At 37.0% G+C, this 15,540-nt stretch overlaps 1 protein-coding gene across 2 annotated transcripts in view; it reads right to left on the minus strand.

Annotated features, from left to right (window-relative positions):
* The window catches only part of STIM2 (stromal interaction molecule 2), a 69,631-nt gene that overhangs the window by 8,976 nt on the left and 45,115 nt on the right, over positions 1–15,540 (minus strand). For both annotated transcript variants that reach the window (XM_075752359.1, XM_075752358.1), the window contains exons 3-5: positions 8,182–8,296; positions 1,072–1,183; positions 299–414 (exon numbers count right to left, since the gene is read on the minus strand). In XM_075752359.1, coding sequence (XP_075608474.1) covers positions 299–414; positions 1,072–1,183; positions 8,182–8,296 — 343 coding nt within the window. The remainder of the gene's footprint in view (positions 1–298; positions 415–1,071; positions 1,184–8,181; positions 8,297–15,540) is intronic.

Genomic DNA, 15,540 nt, shown 5'->3' on the forward strand with positions numbered 1-15,540 from the left:
AAAACTTTGAGTACACTTCTTGTGACACAAAAGCCAATATCCATCTGCCAAGTGGGATTATACTAAAATTTCTATGTAATCTTACACACAGAATTGAACCTTTGTCCTGATCCCAGCATCTTGATAACCTTTTTTAATTCATTGCCCAGTTCCATTCCACAACACATGCCAAGCAATCCATCAATACATCCACAAAACAGATAAGCTGTCCTACCTACAGTATCAAGTGTCACTGAAAATATTTTCTGTGGAATTCTTACAAATAAGAGATAAGAAAAAACTCCAAAAAGTTACTAACGTGTGAGAGGTCCAAATAAAACAACATCCAACGCTTTAAGCTGAAGCTTCTGTCTATGGCTCCGATCAATTATTTTCAAGTGAGAGATCATGAAAGCATGTTCATTTACTGCTATCCTGTGAATGACAAGACAAAACATTACCTACTCCACAAGCTATATTCAAAACCAGTCTATGGAAAGAAATACATCAATAGCATTTCCCACAGATTATAGTTATGTAATTAGAGTGACAAATATAATACAATGACAGTGATGCCATAAAAAAAGCATATCAGCATGTGGCAAAGGAAGAATATCAAATCATTTCCCTATTCTTTTCTTGCTGGAATAATCATGAAACAAATCCATTTGGCATAGTTAAAGTTAATGGTATATCTGCAGATTTGTGATACTAACTCTCTGAAAGAGAAGCAATACCCAAATTTAGTACCTACGCTCAAGAAAAGGGGTTCTGCAGACAGTTTCTGATGTATACCCACAAAATAGATTGGAAGTCGTTCAAAAGAAAGTTTGCTACCATAGAGAATTTTGTGGTAAGAGCTTCAACAGCAAGAAATAAAACTAAGACAAAAGGAGTAGCAAGAAGTAATTGTATTTTGAAATATTTTGGCAGAGAAACCACACAGCAAGCTCTTCAAAACTGCAAAGATGCTTCTCTCTTGCATTTGACCATATCTTGTCGGACTTCAGGTTCACATAGTTGTTCCCACATACAGACTAAAGCAGCAACCTACAGAGAATTATTTGAAACTAATCCAGAAGAAACGTTCACCTGGGAAGTGTTGTTCCATTGACATTGCTGTCTCTAAAATTCTTTTCATATTGGGGCAGTTCAACAAATTCTGACAGCCACTGAAGAGTGTCCTCCTGAGTCCAGTTATGAACTGGAAGGAAAAAGTCAGTTTAATTACCTTTAATTTTTGTAAAAATCAATAGCAAGACATAGAAGACAAGCAGTAGAAAAGCAGGCTAGAGTGAACAAGAGGGTTTAGCCAAATATAATTGCAGAAAAATTAGCATTAACATTCACCAAGGTGTTTCTGGCATTTTGCCTTTGTCATTATATGCTTCTCAGAGGAAGCTTAGGCAAACTATAAACAAGCAAGCATGGAACCAATAGAAACATTTCTTTATTAAAAATTCCACAGAGTAATTTAGTGTTTTGCTTTAGTTTAAATCAGGACAGCATCTTCTGACTTTTATCTAGTTCAACTGATCTCAGTCTCAATCCTTTTGTCCTTGCTACCCTTGTCAGCAGGTGCTGTAGCCATTTAAGGCAACATTACAAGATCTTTCCCAGGATGATGGCTTAAGAACTTGTTTTCACAAGAATCTTCATAGAGACTCATGCCTACTAACCACAAAATGGGAGGAGAAAAGAGAGGGAGAGAGAAGAAAGAAAATACTGAAAGACAGAAGAAATTTAACAGGAAAACAATTAAATCTCTCTCAAATATACCCAGAACACAGCTATATTACATGCAATAATTTTCCCACGAAGAAAATTTAAATATGTAGAGAATAATTAACAATTTTCCTATACAACAGCAACAGTCTATATGAGCTTTCATAGCTACAGATGCTCTAAGAAAATAAGGAAATACTACCCACAAAAAAAACCACACCCCACATACATTTCTGGCCCTTACAGGCCAGCTGCTACAGCTTACAGCTTGGCATGGACAAAGTTGAAGTGAAATTGTTCTCTCCATTTGTGAAGTCTGCAAAAGTTTGCACATGAAAAAAAATGTCAGCCTCCTTCTGGACAGACATATCTTTGCATGAACAAATGGTTTTTTTTTTTTAAAAAAAAAAGATATTTCTCTATCTAAAACTACTTGCATGTGACAACACTGGGCAGAGATTTCTTTAGAAATCTCATCACAAGGACACATTCTCAGTGGTGTATTTTGACAATGATCCTTTAGAAAGAGCTGCTGAAAACTTGACAGGCAAGCTGCAGGCAATGGGAATTTTTATGAGTTCAAATTCATATTTCAGTTTGCATTCAAACTGAACTAAGGATTTCTAGGTTTCTTGTCTATGCTAGCATAGCTGAATAATAAGCTTAAACGTTTCAGATTTTCATCATTCCAGATAACCGGAGACAGAATACATTTCACAGACCCACTTACAGCTTTAAAAAATAAACTCACAGTACAAACCACGTGTATTCTATCCATATGAATGGCTACACCTCCTTCCCAGCATGCTGTCCCATTTCGTCCTCCGGTTTCGAGCCACAAACTGTTTTCCAGGTACTGATCTTGCAACAGACTCCGTTTTGTCATATTACTCTAAGCTTTTATGCAAAATGTCTGGGCTCTATTTGTAAACAGACCATTTTGACACTGCAAATAGTCTTACCTGTTTTGTGAATAAGTGATTAGATTTACAAGTCATTCTAAGCATCTCAAAAGGGTGGTAAGATCATCCAAAAAAATATCACCTTAACTTCATTCCAGAAATATGTTTATAAACTGATCCAAAGCAAAAGTACTGTTTTGATGTGACACAGAAAAAAAAAAAAAATCACCTAAAATAGCTGCTACACATTACAGGCTTTATCACTGAGAGTACAGAACACGCAATTTTGGCAGCCATATAATTCACTGAGTTTATAAATCAAGAGAGAGAAAAAAAAGAAAAAAAGAATATAGAGAAGTTTCACTTCTACTGCTGCAAGTATTTTGTAGTCACTCTGTCAAAATTTACATAAATTTGTACTTTTTTTTATAATTCAGTAGTAATTTTAAACATGTTATGTAAGAAATGAGGTACATATTGAAGTTGTTTACAGTAGAGCCAATCACATCTGTTCTACTGCTTAGACTAATGTGATGTTTCCTTCATAAAATATCAAGGAAATTTCCCCAAACAAACCAGTTATATTTAGGAAAAAAAACCACTTTGTTATTCATTATCACTGTATCGGATACCTCCATTAGTACAGAAACCGCGAAAAGAAGCAACCGAAGTCTATCCCAAACTAGAATTGGAACTCATACTTTCTGTATTATTCTTACACTGTTATCTGTTTACATAAAAGTTAATATCAATTATGTTTTGGTGTACATTGTGTCCTTCTAAATGGCCACTCACCATTTAAACTCAGCATAATCAATACAGTCAACTCTCATTCTGGGATTTCACAGTCTGAATCTCTGCCCATGCACATATTTCACAAGAAATTTACATTTATTATGTAAACTAATTCCGCATTAGCGGAATTCCAGTGTCAGTACCCACAAATCCAACTTTTCCAGGTGGAACTGGGCTCTAAACTACCCTGTTCCCTTTCCTACAGCACCACAGTGGAGCTCTGGGAGATTGAATTCCATCAATGAAAACATTCGGACTGTTTCTTTTTGTTGATATCTTCTATATGCTAGGTATCAGCAAGAAGTATTGCTGGACTTGTCTCCAATAAGACCTTATGACCAACAAATCTGTTTATCCTACAAAAGCATACAGTACTGAGAAGCAAACTGGCCATTCAGCAGCAGCAGCCACAGCCTACTGAAACATGACACAAGTCAAGTGATATACACCAGGTGTACTCAAAGTTAAGCAAGTCAGCTGAAATTCATCTCAATCAGCAGTGCCAATCAGAATGTGACAGCTGAGGTTGTAACTTCCTTGTTTTAAACACCCAAAAAGTATATAGTGCTTCAGACAGTGGAGTAGCAACTGACAATTACTTTAAGTTAAATGCATATAGCTTTAATGAGTAATCATAACATCCTTCCCTCTCATGCTTATTTTCACAAATAGATATCTTGAGAGAGGGGATGTCAGCAACACACCTTGGGCAGGCAGGTGTAGAAGCCACAGTGTTTACACTCCAGTGCAGCGTTCAGTCACTAGACTTGCATCACCTGTTCTAATTCAGATCACAAGTCTGGGGGTTTTGCTGCCTTTTTTTCTTTTTTTAACCACTATAACAACACACCTGAAGGTGAAAACAGCAAAAGTAGCTTCAAACTGTATGAAAGTTGATCCTTGCTAACCCACATCAATGGCTGATTAGAAGATCTGGCTATATATCACTTTTTCATGTTAAATTTATCATGTAGCACAGTGCTTCAGGGCAGGGAGGCATGAAGTAAAACAACATTACACTGTCAGCCCCAGTACTCCTATGGGCCTCCTACTCCTTTCAGAAATCAAATTACATTCAATATTTCATGGCAAGGAGTGAATGACAGCCATATATTAGGCTTAAAGTTGAGAACGGGCTGACCAGGCAATACAGAAAAACACAAGATTGTTCTGTATCAAGCACACACAAGAATTCAAAAGTTACTTTTGTTTTAGTGGGACCTTCAGCAGCAACATCAGCATGAAATATGTTGCCACCAGTAGGCTTTTAAACAGCATGAAAAAGCAGCAGAGAGAAGTGACCCTGACTATCTTTTCAAAATTAGATTACAATGTTTAACATTACAACTCCTGTTTCCCCTCACGCAGAAGGGCCAGCCTGCAGTACTGTACTGGTCCTGCCTGGAACAGCGCACAGCATGATGTAACTCATCCGTAGCCAAGCCCTGCTTGCATACATTTCCAATCTCCGGATATGTAAAACCTGAGACAGCAAACGATTAAGAAAGTGCAAGGCAACAGTAACATCTTTGTGGTATGCGGTTTAGTCCCAGCTGCCACAGGAACACTGGTGCAACATTACCTCAGAATACAACAGGTGATCACACATAAAGCCTTACCTCCCCTCCCTAATAAATAAGGTACCAGACTTTCCATCCCCTTCTACTTTCCACAGAGAAAGAAAAAATGTTAAAGAAAAAAAAATACAGAAGGCAGAGGAGAAGCTTTTTTTGTATTATAGGGCGGTCTACAGGACACACTATACATTAAAGGTCAAATATGCCATAATGGTAAATAAAAACTACTTTTTTTTTTTTAAGGCAGTTTGTAAAAACTAGGTTTTTGGTAGGACTCAGATTAGTCTGACAATAGTAAAACACTCATGAAATCCAGGTTTGACCACTACAGTTTTACTTTGCTACAAAATTAATTCCCCAGGGACAATGCTACATCACCATGAACACAGCATCCCACTTATTCACCAAGGCAGGTCAGAGAATTACCCAGCTGGAGGCCCCTGCACTGATTTTACACATTCCCTCACTATTGAGACTAAATACCCACACATCTCCCTTCAGACAGCAAATTCATATGATCTCAGACCATTAGAGGAGAAAAAAAAAAAAAAAGAGAGAAGGCAGACACCCCTGAGACACAGCACTTTCAAAAATAATTGTACAAAGACTGGTATGGAGACATCAAAACACATGTTTATCTGTCACCTTTGCTGCACTCATAACTACCACCTCTTCAAGGCCCTTGTAGAAAAAATACTGAAGATTCACCTTTGATTTTAACCCAACAATAAGTACTAAGCTTGATACTTTAGTATAGCTGAAAGGCTCTGTATATGTATAAATACTGCTTAGTTAGAAAGGAGATAGTCAAAGCAAATACCCTACAACAAGCATATACTGGCATTTACATTTAAAGAACAGAAACACACAATAATAAAAGTCAGAGAGCTTTCAGAAAGCAGTGTTTTCTATGCTTTAAACAGTTATGTTAGTTCCTAGCCATTCCTCTGAATGGAGTTCTCTCTATAGAATTAGATTATGAAATTTAAAAATTTAAATGGTCATAAAAAGCATAAATAACATCAACTAAACTAAGTTAGGCAACAGTCTCGTTTTGTACCAAAGGACCCACTGAAACTGCGTGGCAACACAGCAACAATAGGCTAGATGCTGATTTAAGCTATATGATTCCTTCCACGCAGGTAAAACCTATAGCAGCCTTGAAATTCCTTTAATTTGCACCAGTACAGACCATGCCTTAAAGATGAGGATAAAAGCCTGCCCAGTGCCAGAAATATTTAAAAAGCAGCTTCAGAATATTACTTTTTATTAGGCAATTTTTAAAGCTTTGAACGGAACCAGTCCTCAGGGTTCCACCACCATATAAGATCCTTCACAAGCAATTCCTTACCAACAACCTTTGTTTTTCTTAATCCTAAAAGGAGGCACCAAACACCAATGGCACACTTACTATACCATAAACAGTGTTTCCACTTTCTTCCCTTAAATCTTAGCTGTCTCACACCACCAACATCTTAAACAGAAAGCAACTCTATGCTATTTATAAGTATTTGACAAATACTGAAGACAACCATCCACATAAAGCAAGTTTATGGGAAGGAATGGGCAATTCTACTCAACATAAACTAAGCAGCAATAGATCCAGAAGATGTTTCTGCATAAGCACTAATGGGCACTGTCAAGGGCACTATTTAGAGCTTGTAATTCTCACACAGATACCTCAACAGACTACTTAACGAAGTTTCAAATTACTGATACCATCATTTACACTACCTTCCACCCCTCTCAGTTTAATGCTGTCAAATTGCATTAAACTGGCACTATAAACTAGCACTATAAGAAGCAAATAAATCAAAAACCCTAAAACATCTAGAAAGGAAAAGCAGCATTTTCCATGTTTCCCAATGGTAAATGAAAATAGTTTATTATTTGAGAGGCTTCATGCTTTCTAAGTCACCAGGCCACTGTTAACACTGCTTGGGAGTCTCATTCTATGGGTGCTCCTGTGGTACAACTTCAGTTTCCTCAGCAGGATGCACAGTAAAGCCATTATAAATAGACACAATAGGACCAGACATTCCTCTCAAAATCTTTTGAGTCTTACTCACAATGACCACTACATTCAAGAAACCTGGAACAAAGATATACACAATAGACAAATAAGATACTTCTCACTATAGCCTAAGTTTTTGAAGAGTTACTCATAAGTTAGATGAACAATTGTAGGAAGATAATTTTCTCTGATAATTTAGTTGCAATGATTTCACTGAGCAAGATCTTTACCGAATAAGCATTTAGAGAATATTTGAAGACATGAGGCCAAAAATCACTGCTTAAGACAGATATTTACTAAATAGCAAACACTTAACCAACATATTACCTCAGATTGCACTTAAATGAGTTCCTACATCAGCAGAATGAACTAATGTCATGTTCCTACTTTCATTCCTCTTTTGTTCCTATTTTAGTTGTTTGACTAATACCAACTTTTAGATCTCTATATGGTCACCGTTATCACAACACCTTCTGAATGATGGGGGGAAAAAAATAGTTAAGTAGTTTTCTCCTAACAACTGTAACAGTCCAAACCTCTGGAAGTGTCACTACATCCTAGAACATATTTAGCAATGAACACCGTACTGCTCATTAAGTATTGTCTTTTGATAACTGGAGTATTTGGCTCAACTTGCTTATTTCATTCATATCAAAGCAGAAGAGGAATGGTGGTGGTGGCTTGTCAGTCCATTTTCCTGTATACCAAGTTTAAAAAGATTTTCCAAAAATGCTTTGGACCAAGAACTCTAGTTCTTTGTAGCCCAAAGAAAGTTTACATCAAAGTAGAAGTACATTGGACCTTCCACTTAAAACAATGTATAACAAATGTTTAAAAACAGCTTGACAGCAGCCCTTGGGGTTTACTAAATTGAAAACATGCTTATCTGAAATTCAGCGCTTGCAACAGTCACCTTCATAAATTACAAGCTCATACTGAGGAGTGTGTAAACTAGCTTAGTTTACTTACAACACACCCAGCATGTCAAGAGGAAATTACCACTAGCTGGACCAAATTGAGTTTTTAGTCAGGTTTACGTGCCCCTATAAATAACACTACCAAAACAGATTCATGAAGATGCTTTAAAAGAGGTCATCCATTTACTACTGTAAACAACTTGGTGGAAAAATTGTTGAATTATGTTTATTTCAATAACCACCATCATTTTTAGCTACTCTTCTTTACCTACCTTCAGATGTTTTCCAGCGTTTCCACAGATCCTCAATGGTGATATGTTTGTCTTCTCTGTGCAGGTGACTATGTTTATTAGAGGCGTCCTTGTATTGCATATCTTCCCTTAGAAACTGAAGAGAAGGGAAAACATCTTCTTAAATGCCAAGATAGCAATTTCTAAACAGAAACTACAAGGAAATCAGGTAGAGGAGAATCTTTACTATCTCTTCCCCATGCAAGCAGCCCACAATTCATGTAAGTTGACATCAAACAGTCAGCAAGTTAAACACTTACAGGATTTGATTTTCACAGTGATTAAATCCTAGAAAAACTGAAGGTGCAGTTGGTAGTATAGTAGGTTTAACAACATTATTGGTATGCTTTAAATTTACAGTGATTACAAGGGCACCACGCAAGTCATGCTGTGTATTTCTCTATTCTGAACTCATTTAACCAACTTCACCTACTTGAAGATAAGATCATGTAAGATTTGAAAATGTGCCAGTCCTTTATGGATGAGTAATACCTGAATCCTGCTATATTAAACACAACTGCTTGAGGGATGAGAGAAAGGTGTTGACTAAGTATTACTAAAGTCTTTTCATTAGACAAAAAAAATTACTTCTATTTCATCAAATTAAAAAGCAGAAGTCATCTTAGGGCCAATTTTATTCCTGCTAATCATTCCTCAGTGGTTACACTCCAAACATAGAAGCATTACACCAAGCGGTTTCATTCACACTAATTAATAGGAAGCCTATGCCAAAATACCACGCTTTTCCTTTTAGTAAACATGGTAAAAAGGAAGATCCTGCAATCATGTCACATGTTGCAGTGTGGTATCAGTATTCCACAAGTCACTACAAACGGGTTCTCCAAATACATACAAGAAAAGAAAGCATAGAACTGTAAAACTCATTTTTATTTCACACAGGCCTAGAAAAGTTGGAATACTGGTTAGCAAACCACCTCCCATTAATAGTGGATACCTTTCATAGACATCAGTCCTTAAAAACACAGCACAAGCAGTCTCTGTGGATGGAGCCCCTAGTATTAGTACCACAAAACTAACACGAGAGCTAAGTAATCTTCCACAGTAGATTGCTTGCTCTCTTCAGTTCCTGAAGGATAAGCTGCTCCAACAAAAACAGCTATAAGATAATCATGACAGCTAACTCAAAAACCAGCTTTTTATGTGCCTGGTCATATAACATCACCACTTCAAGCAGAGGTGAGGAAGAAGGCCAAGCTAGTGATGCACTGCAGAAGACCCCACTTCTTAAAATTTAGTCCTGGTAATTAATAACTTATCTGCAGAGCTTCCTGCATAGGCCCCTAGAGATGATGTCATGAAAGAAACTGCAGGAGAGACTGAACAGTAGTCAATGTTAAACCATAATATTAACTCTTAATTAAAAAAAGACAGTGTATAATAGCAGAAATATGCAAGAAAAAGCTAACAATTATCAATCTCCCCTTATTAAGAATTTAATTCTTACTAGGAAGTAAGGGAGTCTAAAAATAGGGGAAGAGATTCAAGTTTCTCCTCTAACTGCTAGACTTGGGATAAAGTACTAGTTGCCTTCCCTAATCTAATCATAAACCCATACACGCCTTTTGGTTCCACATACAGATTGGATACAAACCCCCTCTCATTCATCTACCACTTCAAAACTTTTTTAATTGTCAGACATAAGCTTTCTACAGCCATTTGATGGCTAAAATAGTTTCATTTAGCCCATATAAATTGCACAAGCAGTTTTAACTACTCTTCCCTATGTTTATGAGAAAGGCATAAATACAGACATATATACACACATATATATCAATGACAAATATAGGAGAAATTTATGAAGTATATGAGAAAATTGAAAATAGCAACCTGTTGGGCAGAGGCAATTACAAAACTTCTGAAACATCATGGATCAGTAACTGTAAAAAGGTACAATAAGCACAGAAAAGGACTGACTGCTGTAACTACATGCAAATGTAAAAATATCTGCTGCATAACCTCTGTGCACATTCCACAGTCCAAATGTGAACTCTGAGTACTTCCCAAATTGGCACAACTACCATGAAGCCGGCAATTTCCACAGCTAACATACAACATGCAAAGGCGTGTTACCGGAAAGCAGCAAAATAATTCACTCTCTAAGACTTATTTTGAAGTTTTAGAAAGCAGGCATTCTTTATTGCAGTGCTGGGTGCATGGGGGATAACTCCACCTAACATGCACACCCAAAAGACAAAACTAGCAAATATTTATACTATGTTAATATACATATTCAGTATATTTCCGAGTAGTGCTTATCACATTCATGGATTTTCCGGGAACTTGTTAGCATATGCTAATATCTTTCGCCCATGTTTGTTGGCACCTCCATGTAGTAGTCCTCAGGGGTCTTCAGACTCAGTCCTAGTATCACATATAACTTATCCCTCAAGGCTGGTTTTGTGATCACCTTGTAACTTTCTTATCTTTGCGCATCTGTTCTTCCAAGGCCGAGCTGTTTAAAATGAGATTGTTCCAGAGCTTCTTATCTTACAACTAATTATTTTCTAAGTTACAATGTTCTCCCTTTTGTTTGGTTACATCTATTGAGCAATGGCTCTAATTGCTTGAATTGATCTTAATATTTCAATATTCACAGGTATCAGGCAGATTATCTTATTTGTTCCAATTCCATGTTTATTAAAGGGTAAACTGAAGAAAAGAAACTAAACAAGAAAACAAAAAAAAAAATCTTCTTATGCACCAATGTCTCTAAGCCTTTCCACATTAAAGTACGGTCTCACAGTTGGAGCAGCAGGAAAGAACTGACGTTTGCTCACCTCACCTTTTCCCTTCAGACTGCAAGTACTATCAACTTGTCTTTTGGGAACTTGTGAAACATGTACTAAAAAGAGAAAAATATATTATAGGTCCCTCCACGTGAAGATTATCTCCCTTCATATGGAGGTTAAGGTACACGTTAACAGTCACTCTCCAACTTTATAGTGACTGGTGATGCACTGCCCTTGGAGACTCCAAATGTCAGGCCTGGACATTTGTTTTAAAAACAAACATCGCAGGTTGATGGAGTTTCTGAAGAGGAACAGAATGGAATATGCACTGTACGTAAAGGTTTCCGCTCATTTTGCATCTCCTCAGCTAAAACTCATACCTCAGATCAGTTTTGTTTGTAAGAAATAAACTTGTTTCTATCTTTACTGCTAGTTGTCAGCAAAGGTTGTAAAATACTTTAGGATGAGACTGTCTGAACAGTTACATGTGCTGTCAAGGACAATCTGAATTGCTGTTAACAATACAGGGTTAGGCATAAACGAGAGAGGGAAGATGCCAACTGATAAACAGAGAAGCTTCAAGGTACATCTCACCCTGAAGCACTATAAGGTACTAGAAGAAAGCGTTCTGATTTTTAAAATGGGACTGGCATAGGTTACCTTTGCACTCAGATAAACAATGCAAACAACAGTTTATGGAAAACGAGCATGTTGTTCTGCTACGGAGCCCACAGAGGGAGCAAGAGTTAACACATGAATTCACATTCTCAACACACTGCTGGAATACAACCAGCTACACTAACAAGTTGAGGGGAAAAAGTGAAAAGCCTGATTTCAAATTTCATCACAAATACAGAAAACAAATCCAAATTCGAAGCACAAGATTTCCCAGGAGAGGAAGATGACAATGGAAAAGATCTGGTTGATACTGAGAGACTGTTTAGAGTATTGATTTTTTTTAAAGGGACTGTCAACGTACAAACTTGTAAGCAGTTTGCATTTGTAAGCATGCACTTACTCCACAGAGAGAGAGATTACACATTTATGAGAATTTCTTCAAGAAAAGAGCTCCTCTTTTGTTCAATCCTACCCATGTTGCTCCCAGATCCTGTGAGAATAACCACAGCAAATTCCACAACAAGGTTCTCCAACACCAGATGCTCACAACAGTAAAGTTACAGTGTGCACAGCTAGAAAGAGGGCATCACATTTCAAACAATGAATGCATTTACTAGTGAAGATATATACGACATCAAACATCTTTCTTTTGTTTAAAAGATCTTTGTTTCAAAATTGCCCTAATATGGAAGTTCTCCTTTAAGAAAAGGAATTGTGTCCTAAATTGAAGAAAGCCATAAAAACAGAACAACTCTGGTAAAAAGAGAAGATTTTTCTGTTCTTTGTCATGGCAGCTAATCTCTCTTCTGTTGCCCTATTCATTAAGTATACAAAGAAAAGGTTAGAAAAATAACTCTAAATAGGGAGGTTGAAAGAATAAGCTCTAACAAAACACATCTAAGGATTATCTTAGCCAACATAATTACTCAAGAGAGAGAAGGCCTTTTAAGACCACAAAGTTGAAACCAAGAAAGCAGCAGATAAGTTATCTAAAAACTGTGTGAAACAAAAAAAAATCATTTGTCAAAGTAGTTACTTCAAAAACGAGTAGGGAGCAAAGAAACACCACACCTAGACTCAAAACTGGAGTTCTGACCTCAAAAGTACCATAACAACTGTGCCCCTACAAAGATTCACACCCCAGAGCCCAAGGGTCAGTAGTGTAATAGGCAGAGAAGAAACTTTCTCCTCCCTGGAGGGGACCATGCTTGTGGAGCCCTAGAAAAGAGTCAGGTACACCGCAACCTTCCTTCCTCTTCAGAAAGCCTTTAGTACAGTCAACTCATAACCCAAAACTAACCTGAAGCAAGAACCACCAGAAAAAAAAAATTCCAGCCCTTCCAAAAGGGGAAAAAAGACACACCAAAATCCAGTACCGGTTTGACGCAGAGAGAGCACGTACAAACTAAAGCCACATGCAACAACACAAAAAGTTAAAATACGTTAAAATATGGAAGTTGCAAGAGATGCTTGCTCCGTGAGGAGCAAATAAGCAATTGCACACTTTTGCAAACACCACTAGAAAAGTAAAAGTAACCACACTCTCAAACTGCAGAAGGAAGTCCTCATATGCTATGTTTATATTTTGTTCTGGGTGAAGGCTCAAGTTTATGATTTTCAGTTTCACCAACTTAAAATAGACCCTCTAACTGACAAGTTTACTTTAAGAGCAATTAGTAACATCTCCTGGCTAAGTATTACTGTCTTCCTTGAGCATCTATTCCTTATACAGCGTTATTTCCTTCAGTTTTATTCCTTCAAAAGGAATTCTGCAAAAGTTACAAGTTCGGTTTTCCTATAGTCCTACCTTCAGATACAGCCGGTCGCTGTCAGACAGTCTTTTAGTACGTTCCCTCCTGTCTACTGCTACCAGACTCGTTGCAGCTATTGCAGTGTCACATTTACTAAGTTAAGATGGCAAGCGTGCTTTTAAAAGGCAACATACTACCATTCAGGAATGACAGCATTCACAACTGCCTACCCTACAGAAATGGCTTCTATAGGGCACAGTAAAATAAGTAAATGTATTTAAGCATAATAGAAACATTACTAGAAAAATGTAGGAAAGTGCTACCACGTATATCTTAAGTAGCCTACAAATTCTATTGAAAATTTATTATTGCAGCTCAAAACAACACTGTAGCTATTCTACTACAAAGTAAACTTTGCAATCTGTTCAAAGCCAAGTTAGAATTTCCAAGGGGGCATTTCAGTGTAGCAGGACTAAATGCCAGCAGTGCTACATAAACAGGTGCAGACAGCTACGTATTAGCTTAAGTACCTCCAAGGAGGCAAGGCATGAGGTAGGTCTGATCCAAATCACGTTGGAACAGGTTCCTATGCAACCATACCCACGATAACACACACTGCCGCTCTACAGGACTTCTTTGCACAGGCACAGCCGTAGACTAACACACTCATAATGTTTTCAGACAAGACCTGGCTCCTATCTGTCCTGCTCTGAAAAAAACCAGACTGTGTAGACATGCTCAGAGGTGCCTACAAAACTTCAGGAGACTAAAGGACTCCCTGCCTACAGACGAATACTTTAGCAGTTGAACAATAATATTCAATGCAAATAAAAAAAGCCCTGCTATTAACAGATCGAGTCAAACTAAGGGAATCAAAGAAACCAAATAGCTTTGGAGGAAAAGTTTTGCTACACTGGTTAGGAATCTCAAAATACTCATTTGAAAGACCCATGTTGGTAACAGAATGTTCTTGCACAGTGAGATGTAAAACACACTCAGGAGGCATCCCAGTATTATGCAAAACAGTTCTGTTCTCCATTTCTGAACTACTGCAGTAGGTATTTCGCTACCATGCAGAATTTTGCCTAACCAGCTGACACTGAAGTATAAATTAGTTTACACAAATACGAACACCAGTTTAAGGACCTTTATTATATAAATGATAAGGATGAAACTAGAATACTAAGGGAACTTTAAAGGACATTTAACATCTTGCTGAGTGTGTATTTGCAGACAACAAAATGAAGCAAGAGCTCAGTCCATAGCAGAACCTCTCCCAACTGAAATTCTAACAGCTGGGGTAGACTCCTGAAGTTTAACAAGGTCCCAAGATACACTAAACAAAGTGAGATCAAGTTTTTGAATTATGTCATGCATTATTGTTTATCATCTGTTTCATACACAGGTGTACTCCCCCCCCGCCCCCCAATCTTCTGCTGCATCTGTACTCCATCCAAGATATAACAATCAAAAGGAAGAGAAATTCTGTGCATGAATTTGCTTTGGTTCAAGAATACAGAAGGGCTATTCACTTAGAGTCATCCTGAATTTAATGTTAAATTCTGAAAGTGTTTTTTCACCTCACACTTTATGCTCCTAGCATCCAAAACATATATACTTAAAACAGGAGCACCACACTATCTTGGCATCTAGTCCTTCAGGATTTCCTGTCATGGAATTTCTTGCAATTTTGCCCAAAGTATTTAGTACTCACTACTGTCCAGATTATTGAAATTAATACGTCTCTGGTCCAAACTAGTAAATCATGTTTCACTAATTTTTTATCTCTCAAGGAATTAAAGAACAAAGATATCTACAGATTTCTTTCACGAACTCATCTTTACACAAATTGAATAGGCAGCTCTATTTCAGCAGTAATTCAGAAAATAATTTCATGTTGAAAAGTTACGTTAGTTATTTTCTCCAGATTCTCCTAAAATAATAATACTAATGCATAATATTTTAATTTAGCAAGCTTGTAAAATAGATTGTGATGTATAGATGCATGTACCATTTTAATTGCTAAAAGGAAGCATAAACAACCAAGAATATGACTAGCAAATTAATTACATAAGAAAAATAAGTAATAAGAGCATGAACTGGTTCTCCTTTATTATAAAACTTTTAATCACAAATTAGCACTAAGGGCAGTATACTGAAGCATACATTTCTGAACTCCCCCCAGTTCTATAAATTATTTATTTTTAATAGAGTTGTTTACT

This window comes from Balearica regulorum, chromosome 4 (assembly GCF_011004875.1).
Source record: "Balearica regulorum gibbericeps isolate bBalReg1 chromosome 4, bBalReg1.pri, whole genome shotgun sequence".
In the NCBI taxonomy this organism is placed as follows: Eukaryota; Metazoa; Chordata; class Aves; order Gruiformes; family Gruidae; genus Balearica; species Balearica regulorum.